A 17,453-nucleotide genomic window follows, 5' to 3' on the forward strand; every position below is an offset into this window, starting at 1 on the left:
ACAGAAATAGTTTTCTTAGACAGCAGGCATCTGCACTTTTCAACCTCAGCAAATAATGTCAGAGATATATGGATGGAGAGAGAACACATTGTGTAAGAAGTATAAAAATGGGTTGTTCAATGTCATTGATTAACCTTCTAAAATGTGCTGTAGCTGTGAGTCTTGGGTTTCCTTAATTGCAACACCTTTCTTTACATGCAGAGGTACTGTAGCTGCATGGGTCATTAACACAATGTCACCATATCTAACCAGTGGTGGAGGATGTGCTCAGATCCTTTACCAAAAGTAAAAGTACCAGAGTCATACTGTTAGTAAAAGTCCTGCAATCAAAATGTTAAAAAGGAAAAGTACAGATGTGTTACCAAGAAAATGTACTTCAAAAGTATTGACTGCAGATAAATTGGCAGCAGCATCTTACTGTTGTAGCTTAATGAATATTTCCATTCTGGATTCATCTGCTGATTGTTTTCTTGATCAGTCCATGGATTGTTTAGTTTGTAAAATGTAAGAAAATAGTGAGAAATGGCCATCACAATTAATCAGAGCTCAAAGTGATACTTTCAGATTTCTTGTTTCGCCCAACCAACAGTCCAAACTTCAAAATTACTTAGTTTACTGTCGTTTGGACCAGGAAAAACAGCCAATTCTCACATTTTATAAGCCAAAACCATAAAGTGTTATCATATACTACTAATGAATTATCAAAATAGTTGCCTATTCGTTTTCTGATAAGTGACTAATTGGATATAATTGTATACTAGTTTAATCTTTTACAATGCATCTTATTTATAATTTATGTAATCTGCTAAGTAACCAGTATCTCCAGCTGTCAGATTGTGTGTGGAGTAAAAAGTATAATATCGTAGTGGACCAGAAACTAAAAATACTAAACGTACATTAAATCTGTACTTACATAGGACCTGAGTAATTTTATTGTTACTTTTTGTTTTTCTGGTTGCTTTATAACATACCCAGTAAAAATCCCCTGCTACCACTCCATATAAAACTCAGATCCGCCTCCGTATACGTTCAGCTGTGTTGCATCGTGACCACAAGAACCAGATGGATTCAGCTCTCCCTCCTGAGTCCTGTGACCTTAGGGTATTTGTGAAAAATATAAATGCATCTCTCTGCAGCCCTCACTGGCACCCATAGGAGCCCCACAGATAGTTTTGTTAGAATACTCAGACCATTTATGTCTGAGTGGAAAACATAGAAGCCTGTTGTAAGGGGACACACACATAATATATTTAAAAAATCAGAATTAATGAAACCATATTTATCTACGCCAAGTATTCAACTTGGATTAGAAAACTTGGTATGAATGAATGACGTAGGCTATGCATTACGCAGTTTAAAATTACATTTTTAAGGAATGAATTTATCTTATATTCAGTAATTGTGGAGTGTCTTCTGTCTATCCTATAATTAGGCGTTTATTTGTTTTATAAAATGACAAATTGGGGAGCAGCCCCTATACTGCGATCATTCACCACATCCAGTTGCGCACGACTTGGTGACATCAGTGGGACGAGGGATCCTGAAAAATGACTCCAGCGTTGGTGTGACGACAGTGACCAGTAAGTATAAATGCTGAGACGGAAAGTTATCTGCTCATACCTCTAGACTTGGCCTGTACAGGTCACCAACCGCTGCAAGAGGCTGAGAGCAACTCAACAGAGGCTGAGAAAGAGGAGAATTTGGATACTTCCCAGGTGAGTCTGTCGCACTTCAGAATAAATATGTCTATTTTTTGCGTTAGTGGTTTTGCTTTCTCATATCTGGATGGGTAACATTTATTATGTGTTATCCAAGGGTATTTCGGAGGTTTTTAGACAGCATGGCATTCATTTAGAATCTTCTCTTTCTGTAAGACAAGTTTAAAATGCTGCTACAACAGTGAAATTATTCTAGTTGTTTCCAAAGCAGACTGACTTGCTTCAGGATTTTGTAAGAACTTGTATCCAGTCAGAATTAAAGCATATTCAGGTTTAGGAAAATTGTTCTTAACAAGTTGAACATGTTGCAATTTGCACTTGAGAAATAATCTTCTCTGATTGTTTCACTTTTCTCAGAAAAAATAAACTTTGAGTCAATATCATGAAACAAATAACCTCACAAATGTACTTACAGCAGTGTCAGCTTAATTTTATGTCTGTAATATAGGGTATTTACCATCGACCACAATCTATTTCTCCAACAGACGACCAACTAAATTACCATGAAGTCGACATGTCTGATATTCTTGGCTTCTCTCGTGGTCTGCAACTTGACTGTGTCTGGAGGACAGGGCATCCCCGCTGAGGATGAGAGGGACCGAATGACCATAGACGACATCATACTACAGAGAGCAGAAGGTCTCCTGTTACGGTCCATTCTCAAAAAGATGCAGGATGAAGACGGCAGAAACGGTGCGTAAAATCTGTGTCTTGGATCAATTTCAGAAACGATTGATCATAACGTACTTATAACATTTTCATTTTCGGTTTCAACCTGTAATTAAATTCCGAGCTATTATTTATACCTACTGTTTTAAACTGAAAGTCTAAAGTGGCAACATAAGTTATCCCAGTAGGATACTTATAAACTATCATAAAATTTATTTTTGAAATTGTGTTTAAAACATTAGATTGACAAATATATGCTTCCAATTAAATATCATGTAAAGACCACCAATTTGTGCGCAATTTACGCACGGTATAGAAAAGCTGGGGAAACTATAAATATATTACTACTAAAAATATTTTCCTTTCTCCAGAAGGATCTTCCTCTCAGACAGAATGGGTGACAAAACGACAGCATCCCGGTAAAAGATACATGGAGGATTTGGAGAAGCGGCAGCATCCAGGGAGGAGAGAAGAAGACGAGGATGAACAGTACTTGGATGTTCAAAGGAGACAGCATCCGGGCAAACGCGAAGATGAAATGCACTCGTTCATGGAGCTCCAGAAAAGGCAGCACCCGGGAAAGCGCACCACGATGGGACACATTTCTGACAACCCCGTAATGCTAATGAGTGAACTTTCAAAACGACAGCACCCGGGCAAGCGCTACCTGGTGCTGCAGAGCAAACGCCAGCACCCAGGTAAGCGCCATCCCGAGGATGAGGACGGCGACGGGGACTGGGAGGCAGATGAGGATGGAGATGAAGACCTCCCTGAGTTGGAAAAGCGTCAGCACCCAGGAAAACGGTTTTGGGATAACTCCAGTCCGGATTTAGGCACAAACAGTCCGTGTGACGTATTGGACCCTACGAGTTGCAGCAAGGCCAGCTTGCTGCTCGACTTTTTAGACAACATTAGCAAGAGTCATGCCGAGGAGAAGAGACAACACCCGGGTAAAAGGTTTGCGCCCGAGGAGGATTCAGTGGAAGGAGAGTAGGTTAAAGAAAAATCTGGTGTGCGTTTACTGCTGTAATGTAAACAAATACATGTGTAAATTAAGTGACCACAATGAATTATTAAAAATGAAAAAATAATTTTGATCATTTAACCTTTTGTGCCACAGTTTTTCTTTGGCAGCCAGTTACTGTATCATCATCGCAAAACATGTATCTGCTGTTTGTTTCTTTGGAGAGCTTGTGCGTAATTGTCCTCCAAACCTGACTATATCGCTGTAAATAAGGTTTGATAAGAGTGTGTGCCCTATGTTGAACTTTATTAATAAATAATTATTATAATTATCATTATTTAGTATTTCTTTTCCATTAATTAGGCTACTCATGCTAAAATCAAGTCCAAGAATGAAAGCATTACTCTACTGACTTTTGCGATGTTGCCTCTGTGAGGCAACACACCCTTGTCAGTGCAGCACATGCTTGATATATAATAAAGGTTCACAGTTATGTATAGGAGATCCCTTCATTTATTGATTTGTGTTTCATTCTTTTCTACTTATGTAAAATATAATTAATACCACAGCAAATAAAATGTGTCATTGATTATTTTTCTAGTCATTCAAGCATGGATTAAGTTTATTTAACCTAATGTTTAAATTAAAAGCTACCTTTGCCTTAAAGTCAACCACCAGTTTTTATGTTGGACAATAAACACACACATTGGTAAACAAAAATGTGTTATTTGCTTTAGTCACTATTAAACTGTTTATTCAGCCCAATTAGGTCTAATTGGTGTGTAGTCCAACAAAGCAGTCAGCCTGCCATAGTCTCATCTGGAAAGATTAATGCAATTCAATAGCAGACAGAGTGTCTCAGGTATCCTCTTCTGAGTTTAATTGGGCTCATTCCATCAGAGCCTTGGGAGCAGCTGTCCACAGGCCTGATCAGTATGCAAATTATTCACCAGTCACGTGAGTTAGAGATGGAGACGCTCCCCTGAAGCACGTGAGCACACATACCCCCAAACCCTGAACGCACGTGAGCACACACACACACACACACACACACACACACACACCTTTCAACTCCAGTGGTAATGCTCAGAGTCAAGGGGATCGACAAGCCAGTAAGCAGGAGAGACTGCACGTTATGAAATATACAGGACACAGGAACAGTTTTTCCTGCATGAACTATATTTTGGACTCCCAGAAGGTGACAGGCAATAGATACAATTTAGCTTAACCCCCTGTTTTATGTTTAGATCTGCATAATATCTGTGAAAACTATAACACACTCACACACACACACACACACACACACACACACACACACACACACACACACACACACACACACACACACACACACACACACTTATATTACTCTATGGATAGTGTAGTTCACATAACCCACATGTTATGTCCTTATAGTGGCAATGTGAGTTTTGAGCAGTTCAACCAAAGACTGATGTTTCCTCTTTCTTGAGGCCTGTAAAGGTTAATCTATCAGCATTTCACAAAACAAAAGCCAAAATTAGAAAAAAATCACAACAAATCTGTTTACATCAAAAATAATTTTACTTAATAGAAATATTTTTCAATCATCTTGTGATGCCTTAGATTTATGGCTTGACCCCCAGATTGAGAAGTACTGACAATATAGTTTAATTTGTTCCTGTCTGATGAAGGGGACCCCCACTAGTAAGCTTTTGGCCCCTATTGACCCCTAATCCTCCTACTTTCTGTGCATTGTGTGCACCCTGTTGTCATGAAATGCCCAACAAGTAAAGTGCAAACAACCCACTACCCCTGGCATCTGAATTGTGTTTTGCCACAGAGCCCCAGAAACAGAGCTGTAGGTTAAAGCTATACACTTTATAAAACTATAAACTGAAACTAAAATAAGTAAAGATCTTAATTATGACACACGGCCACTCCACACACACTGAGCCTCAGTCACAACCTAGGATCCACCTGAGTTCTCTTATCATTTCAGGTTATATTGTAGTGCCGATTTGCAATTAATTAAATTGCCCCAAACCGACTGACACACATTGAACTTGAGGCCTCTGGGGCAATTTCCTGTTTTACACACCAACCTTGCATTTTCCAACATAACCGAGTTTAAAGAAAGCACTCCATTAGTCTTGTGAAACAAATATGCAGCATGAACTGGTCATGTTTATAGTTCAGATATCAAATCAAATTCAAACAAATAAGAATTACTAGAATAAACACACAATGGTAATAAGTACAGACAGTATCTGCTTTATGAACTAATTTAAGAATAGCAAGTTGAGAGGAGAATGTCACACTCATGTGTCTCCCAGTACATTGAAGTCTCCAGTGTATCTGTGTGAAAGAGCGTGTCTGCAGCCCGGACATTGAGCTCGTGGCCGCCGGACTTCGTCCCGGTTGTCTGCCATGGTGGCTTTCCAGTGTTGTCGCCATCACTGTCTATGTTCCTCACAGTGGTCTTCATCATCACCATCACTGTTTACATTTATGATGTCTTATTTATTCTCCTGTACAGCACTTTGGTCAACTTTGGTTGTTTTTAAAGTGCTTAACAAATAAAGTTGGATTGGATTGGATCCAGTGCCTGAATTGGCCCAAAAAATTATAAAAAATTATTATTTTGCTGTTTTTTTAAATAATTTTTAAAAAGGTTTTCAGTGCTTTTCTTAGCAATAAGCTAGTTGTGTTTACACAGAGATGCAGTTATTCAGGAGTACCTCACCAGCATTGCTGTACACAGGGTTTTAGAAATGACAGACTCAGTAAAAGGTAAGGGTACTTGTGGACAAAAATTAGAATGGTACTCAGTACTGGTGAGTACTGGCACATTTCAGGCAAAAAACTATTTATATTAAACTTTCAAAATCAGAGGGGGAAAGCATAGTGTGGAGAAAAATGAATCAGTAGTGGCAACAGAATTGAGGTGACTGAGAATTTGACACAGCAACCTACATTTTTTGACATTTATTTTTAGGCTTTTTGCTTTTTTATTGGATAGTACAGCTGAAGATAGACTGGAAAAGGGAGAGAGAGGGGATGACGTGCAGCAACCGGTTGGATTCAAACTCACGGCTGATGCAGCCAGCCCTACCAGGTGAGCAACTTAGTATATTTGTATTTACATGCTGAAATTACACAAAAGAAAATACAAGGGATGATCACAATTACAGAAAACAGGACATGTAGAGGCCAATGCAAAAAGTAAAGTAGAGTGTGGAGTGTGGAGGCAGTGTGGAGGGCAAAAACTGGGTTTTATGAGTAAATTTAAACAAATAAACAACATATCCAGAAGGAGGCAGTAATGCAACGGTAAGGATACCATCTGCCCAAACATTCAAAGAAGAAGAGTCTTGTGATCCATGGTTGTGATGAATCCCAGTTCTCGTGTGTTTCGTGTCGCTTGTCCCTCTTCCCTTCCCGTACCAACTGAATGCTAATCACATGACCAGGCAGGGCTGCTGCTGCTGCTTCTGCAGCTGGTGTTGTCGAGCTGTCAAAGGGAAGCCTGACTATCCAAGCACACAGTTATTGTTGGATTCATTTGTAAGTATACCCTATATACCCTCCTTGGTTGTTGATAAGTCCGCGAATATTTGTTTATGTTATGTTTATGTATTTATTCCCTTGTTTTGAAACAACGAGCTTGGAGAAAACAATGGCTAAAGATAGCGAGACCTGCTGCTAGCACTCAGTAGCTAACGTTACATCCTCTGCTCGGAGTGACGGCGACCAACGTTAGCCAAATGTATACAATGTGTAAACATAATAACCGTAGCCGCTGGGTAGTGAATATGCATATATAGCACATCAAAGAAAATACTGCTCGCTTGCAGTCACAAATATACATTTAGTTAAGTTTGTTTTTCACAGCCTGCGTGGGCTGGGTGGGTCAGGTATATAAACTCATAACTAACGTTATCTGGTAAGCGTTTAAAATAAATGTGGGTGCATTGTAATGTGCGTAAGATCAAGCCAATGCACGAAGTGTCAAATCACTGTAAAATGATTGATGTGTAAGATGGTGTGCAACTCATTAAACTACTGCAGTAGAGTTAGCTTGTTAGCTTTTCGTGTAACTAAAGGCTATGCCCCTTTGTTACTTCACCCATGAGAGCAATATTACACTACAATCAGCTAGATCTGTACAGATTTAAACACTCCAATTATATTTTAAGTAAAAAAAAAGTAAAAATATATTTCATATATATTGCTATATATATATATATATATATTTATATATTTAATCATCTAGAAGTCACCGTGTCATTGTAGTGAATTATGCTTTATTAGGGTTGCTTAAATGAATACATGTTTAAATGTGTGTTGGATTTTTGGGCAGGATAGGACACATTTGAATCTGGAAAGTATTTAGAATTTCATTTTTGGATTTTATTAAATATATGCTGCCTTAATCTGCGTTCCCCTACTCTTCAGTTTTTCAGGCTTTCCTTTGGCGTGATGGAGCTAATATGGGGTGGGTTGCACACCCTGTGACATGCGGACCGGAGCAAGAATCTCACACCTTGCATCTCCTCTCCAACAACACAGCCGACCGCCGTCATGGCCAGTTATCCACCCCCGTTTGAGGCCACAGTGGAAGTGAAGGAGGGCTTTCTTTGCCCACTGTGCCTAAAGGACCTTCAGTCATTCTACCAACTCCAAGACCACTACGAAGAGGAGCACTCTGGGGATGACCGCCACGTTAGGGGACAGCTCAAAAGTGAGTCCCGTTAAACTGAATCAGAATCAGAATCAGAATCAGAAATACTTTAATAATCCCAGGGGGAAATTATTTTCGTTACAACACTCCAGATATACAAACAACATATTATACAAACAACATATATATATATACAACATTCAGCACAAAAAATATAAATATATATATATATAAATATATTATATATATAAACTGAACATTGTTACACAGCCACAAATGCCAGAAACAAATATAATTCTGTACTGTTTAGTTCACCAAAAAGCAACTATAGCAGTACTATTTAAATTTGATATACAGGCACTGCAGTGTTGGATCAGGACACATTGTTGCCAGGATGAATTGGCAACTTTTTCTGCTGCAGCTTCTCAGAGAGGGACAGTAAATGAAATAGGGAAATCTTGGTTGGAAACAGAACCATGCAAGGGGATTTTTTTAGATATATATATAATTGTTCAGATTTATAATGGAGCTTAAATGATAGTACCATTAGTGGATGTTCTTGTGGTCTATGCACACACATGATACATACATCAGCTCCTGTGTATATAATAACCTCATGGAGGTAGTTGTGTCCTAATTTTCTTTGTGCACAGATTTGGTTCAGAAGGCAAAGAAAGCCAAAGACAAGCTGTTGAAAAGGGATGGAGATGACAGACCGGATACAGGCAGTTATGAGTCCTTCTACTACGGTGGAGTGGACCCCTACATGTGGGAGCCTCAGGAACTGGGTGAGACTGGAAAACTGGACTGTAAACTGGGTGGAAGTAAATCGCCACTATTTGTTTGTTGGTTTGCTTTTTAGTATCACTTGGATTACTTTTGATATATTATTAATGAGAATGATGATAATGAGAAGGCCTTAAAGCAGTGACCATATGCTGACCTCTCACTCTTTGTTTTTTTCTCTTTGGATTCGTAGGAGCAACCAGGAGTCACCTCGACTTCTTTAAAAAACACCGAGCAGCCAGGATAGATCACTATGTCATTGAGGTCAACAAGCTCATTATCAGACTGGAAAAGGTGTGCTTACAATATCAAATCACAACTCATTCACACCATGATGTTTATCCTGCTGTTGACACTTAAGATGGGCTCAAACGTTCTGTTGTGTTAACTGTCGTTTCAGTTGACATCATTTGACAGGACCAACTCAGATGCCGCCAAAATCAGAGGTTTGTCCTTGTGTGTTTTCATTATCAGTCTGAATGCTCTCAGTGTATGCAAATGTGATTTATTTGATATTATAAATTATTAATATTAATTAATGTTCATCCTCTTTTATAGCCATTGAGAAGTCAGTGGTGTCGTGGGTCAATGACTCGGATGTCCCGTTCTGTCCCGACTGTGGAAACAAGTTTAACATCCGAAACAGGCGCCACCACTGTCGTCTCTGTGGGTCCATCATGTGCAGGAAGTGCATGGAATTTGTCCCCTTACCTCTGGCTCGTACGTATCCACAAAACCCTCGCAAACTAGGGAAAATCATTAGCTATTCAGCTGAAGTTTTGCCATGTGTTTGTCACTGCTGTGAAATTTTTGCCTTTTGTCTGTTCACAGAAAAGCTCATCAGCGTGACACGAGAGGCCCTGTGCGTACCTGGAAGCCCCGTTCAGTCCCAGTCTCCCCCATCAGGAGGTGGCGGGAGTGGGATGGGCTCCAGGAGAGGCAGCATCAGCAGCCTGAGCAGCGTTACCTCCATGTTGGAGGAAAAGGACGACGAGAAGATTCGCTGCTGTCACCACTGCATGGACACACTTCTGAAAAGACAGCAGAAGCTGGAAGAGAAGGACCACATGCCTGATATAGTGAAACTTTACGAGGTAAAATAGAAAGGATCACTACAGATTTCACAATCTGTCTCTCCTTCTGTTCCCACCAATAGGGCAGTCGATTCTGTGTTTTCTTTTTCAACCTGTCTTGAGTTTACACTGTTGTATCCTTCCCGTCATTCAGTGTTTGCCTTTTGGGCTTTCCTGTTGTTCATTGGCTCAAAACTTGTCTTCCTGTCAGAGGCTGAGGATGTGCATGGAGAAGGTGGATGAAAGGGCTCCAGAATACATCAGAATGGCTGAGTCTCTTAAGTAAGCCCCATAAAAATGTTGTTATAACTAAACATATGAAAAATAATTTTGGGTCTTATTTGAGAGACTGTTGCTTCATGGCTGTATGCTTTCACAGCGCCGGAGAAACCACATACAATCTTGACACTGCTGGTGGACTGAGACTGGAAGTACAGAAATACTACGAACTTATTGACGCCCTGAGGTAGATGTCAGTCAGACAGAAGTCTTCTTCTTTTTATTTTGTTTTTAAGATTACGAATGGACACATTCTGTGTTTTCTCCTCAGCAAGAAGATTTTAACACTAGGAGCAAAAGATGATCCATCACCGCATCCGAAGGCCCTCCAGCTACAGAGGATGATCCGCTACACAGCCACACTATTTGTCCAGGTGAGATCAAGTTCATATAGTTCTCAGCTTGAAAAAACAAAACAAAAAACAAGCCCCATTCGGACAGAATAAATATTAAGCAGGGTGGTAGGTAACAAAATATTTCACCACCTCCCTCGTGATTTAATGCCGTCACTCCAGTCAGCATTTTAGCCACAAGCAAATTACAGGGGCTGGTTCTGTAACAGAGGATAAAAGACTTCAGGAAAACCATGTGAACCTTATCCACTGCGGGCTTGTTATTTTTATTATTGATATTATTTACTGGTAATTATTGATATTATTTACTGGTAATTATTAAGCTGTAACTGAATATTTAACACACAAATATGTTTCTTTCTATGATTATGCTTTTACAGTAAGAAAAGGAACTTGGATCTGCAACAATGTTGCTCACAACACATAAAATCAGTTCAGCTACACAAAGTTACGCAAAGCAGAATAACACTACAACAGCCCATTTGATGTCTTAGTCTTGTAAAGTTTACTTTTCACTTTTTCTGTCCTTGTTTGAGTCGACTCATGTTGGCAAGAGGTCTTTTTAGGTTAGCAAAATCCTTTTCTACTTGAGTTGTCACATTGTGCGCTCAGCTGATTAAACTAAAATGCGAAGTGTCTCTCCAGACTGGGCTTAAATTATGGGAGGACCACAGAGTTTGCTGAAAAACAGTAATTGGGACTGTAATTATGTAAAAATCACAGACGTGCTCTCTAGACGTGATGAAAACCACTGACCAGGACAGGTAATATTAAAATCACCCCTCCTCCCTTAAATCCTGTCTGAATGAGGCTGTATAGTGTCTTTCCAATCATCACTCTATTACATTTATGCAGTGTTCTGCTACGTATGTTCTGCTCCTTTGATCCCTTCCTTCCCTATGTCCTCCCTTAGGAGAAGCTGTTAGGTCTCATGTCTTTACCCACTAAGGAGAAATATGAAGAGCTGAAAGAAAAAAGGAAACAGGAACAAGAGAAGAGACTCCAACAAGAGAGACTGGTGAGATTGTGTACCTATACTTGATTTTTCATATGCATAACAAGTTGCAAAATGTTTATATTTTATATATTTCCCTGCTCAACAGGTGGCCCAAGAGGCCCTGAAGAAGAGGCAGGAGTCTGAGAAAAACCGTCCACCTCCAAGCACTAACGGAGAGCTGTCGCAGGCCCCTAGAGCTCCACGCATGACCAAAGCTGGTGGCTGGCTGCCTTCTGCAGACTCTGCCAATGCACGCAGTGAGCTGGAGGACCCACTGCTGCAGCAGATTGAGAACATACAGTCATTTCTTCGCCAAGCACGGGAGGCCCAGAGGACGGATGAGGTAGCCATGTTGGAAGAGAACCTGCGTCAGCTGCAGGATGAATATGACCAGCAGCAGACCAGTCTGGCCATCGTGCTTTCCCAGAAGCTCGCTGCGGAGGAGACCTTGCAGCAGGGGGAAATCCATCGTCTAGAAACCCGGGAAAGGGAGGAGAGGGAGCATTGGGGCCCCGCTGTGGGGTCCACTCTGCCCTCCATCTCCTGGGCGAGGTCTCTGGATATCAGTCCAGCAGGGGGCTACGAAGAAGAGGAAGACACTGATGCAGAGGAGCTAACTCCTAAAGCTGAGAGGAGTCCATCGTCTGTAAGAGCATTCCCTGCTCTCACAAGCCAGGAGGAGTCACCTCCCAGGCTGAGGAGCTTAGGGGGGCATGTAACCCCCCCTGGTGGTGAAGGACAGAATAGCAGCTCCCTTAACCCTTTTGATGAGGAGGACTCTACTCCCATTGAGGAGGATCCATCCAACCCCTTCTTTGAGGACATCAAGAAGGAACACAAAGAAGTAACCAACGGGAAGAAAGAATACAACCCCTTCGATGCAGAGGAAGAGGTTGGGGAGGACAAACCGGCTGAGGCCGCACCTGGCAACCCCTTTGAAGAGGAGGACATCACTGACGCAGGTAACCCTTTCCTGGAGGCCTCTGGGAGTTCTCCAGGAGTCTCGACCAACCCCTTTGAGGGGGAAGATGATGACGAGATTTTGCCCGATGTGGACATGATAGAGGAGGAACTGCTGCTGCAGCAGATTGACAACATTAGGGCCTACATTTTTGACGCCAAACTCAGCGGCCGTCTCGACGAGGTGGAGCTCCTGTCAGAGAACCTCAGAGAGTTACAGCACACCCTACAGGAGCAGAAGAAAAAGAAGCACTGACACCTCTCCCTCAACTCTCCCTCCTTGATTACCTGCTACTTACCAAGTCCTGTAAGGTTAGCTCACTTTACATGACTAATGAGCCCATTGATTTTAGTTTGGGTGAGGTCTGCAGCACCACAGAATGATTAGGTTAATCCCAATATTGAGTTCAGTAGTCTGGAGTGACACCCCTAATTTCCAAACATCTTTCTTAACCACTTATCCTGTACAGGGTCACAAAGGGCTGGAGCCTCTCCCAGCACGCACAGTTTTTAAGCACTGCAAAAAAAAAAAAAAATCATCAGTGCAAACATGAACAATGGAAGACAGAAGGATGCCACTTAAAAGATTTTTTAATGGGACAGTCAGATGGTTGTTTGAAATGAGTGTGGCTTTGGTCTTGTGGAAGTCAGGATGTGTGATTTGGCTCTCTGGCACAGAACAAAGTCAAAATATAAACATGGCTAAGGTTGAACAAATGTGAGCCATGAAGCAGTTTATGTACGTTTTAAAATATATGGTTGAATAATAATAATGTTTCAAGGGCTTTTTTCCCACCAAAATAAGTTAAAAAGAGTACTACACCAACTTACCATAGCACTCCTATAAGGCTGTTTTTTTTTTTTTTTTTTTAATAAAGGATAAAAATCCTTGCAGCAGGACCAGAAATACTGTATATTTTTATTTCATGCATTCTTCTTCCTTTTCAAAGCATGGTCAAAACCTGGCGCCTACATCACCCACAATGCAATCTGATGGCAGAGATTTGGGTATGTTATGTTAGTAGCAGCCACTAGCCACAAGCGGGCTACAGGGGTCTGGTAAGCTCACTTCTTTGTTCTCCACACACACCCAGAATATTTTTCATTTTTAAAATTGTAGTCTCCAGCGCCTGTTGGTGCTGACTCAAGTGACATCACAGGAGGATGCTCCGGAGCCACAAAAGGCTTCATGCAACAGTATAGTACCAAGACCTGTAAACGTTGATGTGTAAAATTGGTGGAGTTCCTATTTAATTCCATCGCTATTAGAGGCATCTTGTTGGACAACTTTGGTTTATTTGTGGTAAACGAAATTCTTGCTGCTCATCACTGAACTGAATTCCAAAGAACCAGACCATGCATTACTGTTCTAACTGGGCCATTAACAACACTCAGACAAAATAACCATCTGATAATTTAATGGCAAACAGCCTAGCGCTTGAAGGAAACTGATCATTAAATTGTTATATATTAAAACTCAATCACAGGCTTAAATTACTAATTCAGTCACACGACTTGCACCATTTGTAGTCGCGGTCTCTGACCACTTTGTGTCATAGATTTATAATGGAAATGAAAGGCACATTACACAGAACCAAGCTATTCTTGTTGCAGACTATGATGACATTATCACAAGGAAACACTTTTAATCTTTTACCGTGCTGTTAATAACCACAAGTACATCTGCAATCAAAGCGTTTGCTCTGACAGCAGCTTATTTCTGTTTCAGTGAAAGTTGCCTTTTTTGTACAACTGAATTCAAATGAACATGTAAACCTGTCCCCCGTTAAGTGACATTTTCTCTCTGTTTACATGGTTTGGATGCTCAAATTAATTCAGTTCACTAATCAATGTTTTGTGCATCTTGTCTATGTGATGTTGGCCTTGGCATGGTTGCATCTTTTTTTTTTTTTTTAAAGCATCTTAAATGCCACATTGAGCCAAGTGAACAAAATGTTTTCCATGTCATAATGTGTGACCCCCTAAAGGTTGGGATCTTATTTACAGTGGCACTACTGATCCAACTGAGCACTTGGGTTGCATGATTCACGTGTCTGTGTTTCTTTGAAATGCTGTTTGATGCTGGTCTTTACGTCAAACTAGTGGCCAAGCTTGTCTTCTGGCTTTCGTGTTTTATACATTTGGACATATTGATAAAAAACACGTTGCTACTGTTCCATGCTGTCAGACAAGATCTCTATGTAAAGCATGTTATCTGTTCAGTTGTTTCAAGAAGTGCATTCATAGTCCATCCACCCAGCACTCACCAGGAGCATAGTAAACACTATTTGCCAAGGAATATCGTAGGCAACTTTAAGTCAACAAATAAGACACCAGAATTTCATTGAAATCCCAGTATGTACAGAGGTTAATACATATATGTAAACTCAGACTCAGTTCTTAAGTCAAAGCAACATTTTAGACACATTCTTTTGGCATATAAATGAACACTACATGAATGCCAGCAAGTATTATCACTCAGTGCTGCTAAGTCCTTACATTGATTTGCTATAGTGCTTTCCTATCAGTCAGTCCTTATTTCTCTTCAGACAAAAACAGTGTTGTGTGCAGCCTGTTGATCTCACACTGCTTATCTGTGACATCCACAGAAGACTGTAAGCAAAACATGTGGCAATGTAAATGTTTTGTGATAGTGTGAATAACTCGAGGAGCTTCTTTAATGTGTGTTAGCAGTTGATTTTAGCAACACTTTTGCATTTAAAACAATAATTGCAAAATTTAAACATTTGACACACCGACATCAATTTGTTAACTTTAGAAAATTCCATCTCAGCACCAATAAAAAAAAGTTGTCTCTGTAAAATGTGTGTATTTCTTGTTCCTGTCATAAATCTGGTGACCCTGTGTCTAAAATATTGGGTTTTTTATTCCGTAAGGTTTAAGATTTTCCTGATTTTACATAGAGCGACCACTACAGCCACACAGGCAAATTAGTTTATTTGAATGTTTACATTGTGGAGTAACACTGTGCTGGATCCAGATGGGTGGGTTTTTCACATCATCTACAAATACCAGGTGGGAAGTCAAGTTATCCAAACCAAGACCAAGTATTAACTGCCCACAATGTCATTCTTCTGTTTATGGTGGACTGGAAAGTCAGCCTGTGACGACCTCACAATGCACACAGCGCAGTTGAACCCATTTAGTTACACATATTCACAACAGAAATATCCTTTTTATGTAATCGTACAAAATCAAACATAACATCACGGTGCCTCAATATTGTCCATTGAATCTACAAAAGTCCGCTCTCCTCATTCCTGTAAAGCTGCCATCTTGGCACGGTATTTGCCCGTCATCTCCTGGGGAAGCGGCGTGGTGCCAGGACACGGCACCTGGCCCTCCACCTCGCAGATACACTCCCTCAAACAGTATTTTTTTGGCCCAAAGTTGGCGGGGTTGGAGGCCTGCATCTTGGCTTCAGCCTCAGCTTGTAACACTTCTCTGTAAACAAGGGAGGGAGTAAAATAAACACATTTATAGATTAGATTAGATCATAATGGGCCTTTTTCACAGAAGAAATTTTGACATGCAACATTAGGAAAAGTACAGTTGTAAATAATAAAACTAATGATGGCTGAATTCCATTTGGCTGCTCCTGCATTGTGCGTGCTGGCTCACCATCACACTATAATACTTTACAGGGACACTTGAATAGAACAGAGTTAATGTTATGACTAACACACAAATGCTTTTATTTCTCTGACAAATAAAAATGTCTGCTGTGGAAAAAAAGGCCTACTGTGCTGTGGACACACGCATGCTCAGTGTTAATTACAGTAAAGATATCTTACTGTGATTTGCCCAAAATCGTATTCACATGTTTTGAAATTTGTTTGTAGTCCTTCCCTTCCACATCCACCAGGACTTGCTCCCCATCGTCTGTAAAAGAGACAGAGGCAATTGAGCTTGATATGGTATATAATAATAATAATAATAATAATAATAATACAGGTCAAACAACAGTGCAAAGCTACACACCCAGGTAGAACTTCAAGAACGGTGATGGGGTCATATTTTTGAACATCATTATCTGGACCCACGGGTTTTTGTACTGAATCTGAGGAATATTGAAGAACACAAACTTTCTGCAAAACAAAAAGGAGAAAGACACAATTTAACAACAACTTGTCTGAATTCCAGCAGTTCATAAATTCTTCCTGGTTCTGAATGGACAATACCATGCAGTCTTTAATTTACCCTACTATTTTCTGATTATTAGTTGTCATAGCAACGGCCTTAAGGTTGCATTACATTAGTAAGTGAGTTATTTGATCTAAACCATAACATTGTCCACATTCTTTGATCTTTGAACAGTAATTATTCTGTATTATTCATTATCTCGTGTAATAACTATTGGCATGGACACTGCTGCTACCTTTCGTTAGTGGTTTTAGATGGATGTATTTGAAGGTCCATTTGAACTTTTTAAGTGTTATTTTTGGATGAAATCAGAGGTAGCTAACAGATACACAGAATAGTTCATCTGGGGTAAAAATCAAAATCAATTATCGATTAACTGGCCACAAAAACTAATTCCAGCTTCTGTAACCTGAAACTTTTCTGCCTCTTGTCTTCTATAATAGTAAAACGAATAATATTAGGGTCTTTAGACAAACCCCGTTCACCCGCCACCTGTTAAATGATCTCAGTTAAAGCGGTGGAGCCACTGAACCAGCTGTACCGCTGTTAGCTGTTAGCTGTTAGCTGACCTTGCTCCGTCGCTGAGCTCTCCGTGCGTGTTGTAATTGACCGTCATGATCTTCACTCTGTTCTTAAAGATGATGTCACCCTTCTGGAGGTATTCCAGAGTCCTCCTGATCGGAAATCTTCCTTTCATGGGCATTTTAAAGTCCTTTTTTTTTTTTTTTTAAATGTACAAAATGACATGGGAGAGGGAGTCTGCAACTGGAGTCGCACAAGCACACGAGAGTCGCCTGTTGATGACGTCGGAAGACGTTGTCACCGTC

At 40.3% G+C, this 17,453-nt stretch overlaps 3 protein-coding genes across 5 annotated transcripts; 2 read left to right on the forward strand and 1 right to left on the reverse strand.

Moving 5' to 3' along the window:
* Positions 1-1,593: 1,593 nt before the first annotated feature.
* On the forward strand, positions 1,594-3,685 carry trh (thyrotropin-releasing hormone). 2 transcript variants are annotated; one of them, XM_051424272.1, is made up of 3 exons: positions 1,594-1,715; positions 2,204-2,411; positions 2,762-3,685. In XM_051424272.1, exons 2-3 carry the CDS (start codon positions 2,222-2,224, stop codon positions 3,379-3,381), a joined length of 810 nt encoding a protein of 269 aa, XP_051280232.1. In that variant the 5' UTR covers positions 1,594-1,715; positions 2,204-2,221; the 3' UTR covers positions 3,382-3,685. The 2 variants fall into 2 exon arrangements, with proteins under 2 accessions (XP_051280232.1, XP_051280231.1); XM_051424271.1 differs by having other exon boundaries at positions 1,604-1,715; positions 2,759-3,685.
* A 3,139-nt stretch (positions 3,686-6,824) lies between these two features.
* Positions 6,825-15,286, forward strand: LOC127376886 (rabenosyn-5). 2 transcript variants are annotated; one of them, XM_051424262.1, is made up of 12 exons: positions 6,831-6,897; positions 7,789-8,074; positions 8,668-8,802; positions 8,994-9,094; positions 9,201-9,246; positions 9,359-9,520; positions 9,632-9,894; positions 10,085-10,155; positions 10,253-10,339; positions 10,424-10,526; positions 11,419-11,523; positions 11,609-15,286. In XM_051424262.1, exons 2-12 carry the CDS (start codon positions 7,915-7,917, stop codon positions 12,716-12,718), a joined length of 2,343 nt encoding a protein of 780 aa, XP_051280222.1. In that variant the 5' UTR covers positions 6,831-6,897; positions 7,789-7,914; the 3' UTR covers positions 12,719-15,286. The 2 variants fall into 2 exon arrangements, with proteins under 2 accessions (XP_051280221.1, XP_051280222.1); XM_051424261.1 differs by having other exon boundaries at positions 6,825-6,897; positions 9,359-9,894.
* A 117-nt stretch (positions 15,287-15,403) lies between these two features.
* mrps25 (mitochondrial ribosomal protein S25) lies at positions 15,404-17,429 on the reverse strand. Its single transcript, XM_051424273.1, has 4 exons — positions 17,196-17,429; positions 16,465-16,571; positions 16,278-16,365; positions 15,404-15,927 (listed from the first exon to the last, which is right to left on the reverse strand). The coding sequence occupies exons 1-4, from the start codon at positions 17,327-17,329 to the stop codon at positions 15,738-15,740; spliced, it is 519 nt and encodes a 172-aa protein (XP_051280233.1). The 5' UTR covers positions 17,330-17,429; the 3' UTR covers positions 15,404-15,737.
* Between the last annotated feature and the right edge of the window lie 24 nt (positions 17,430-17,453).

The sequence above is a fragment of the Dicentrarchus labrax genome, unplaced genomic scaffold, assembly GCF_905237075.1.
Source record: "Dicentrarchus labrax unplaced genomic scaffold, dlabrax2021, whole genome shotgun sequence".
Lineage (NCBI taxonomy): Eukaryota > Metazoa > Chordata > Actinopteri > Moronidae > Dicentrarchus > Dicentrarchus labrax.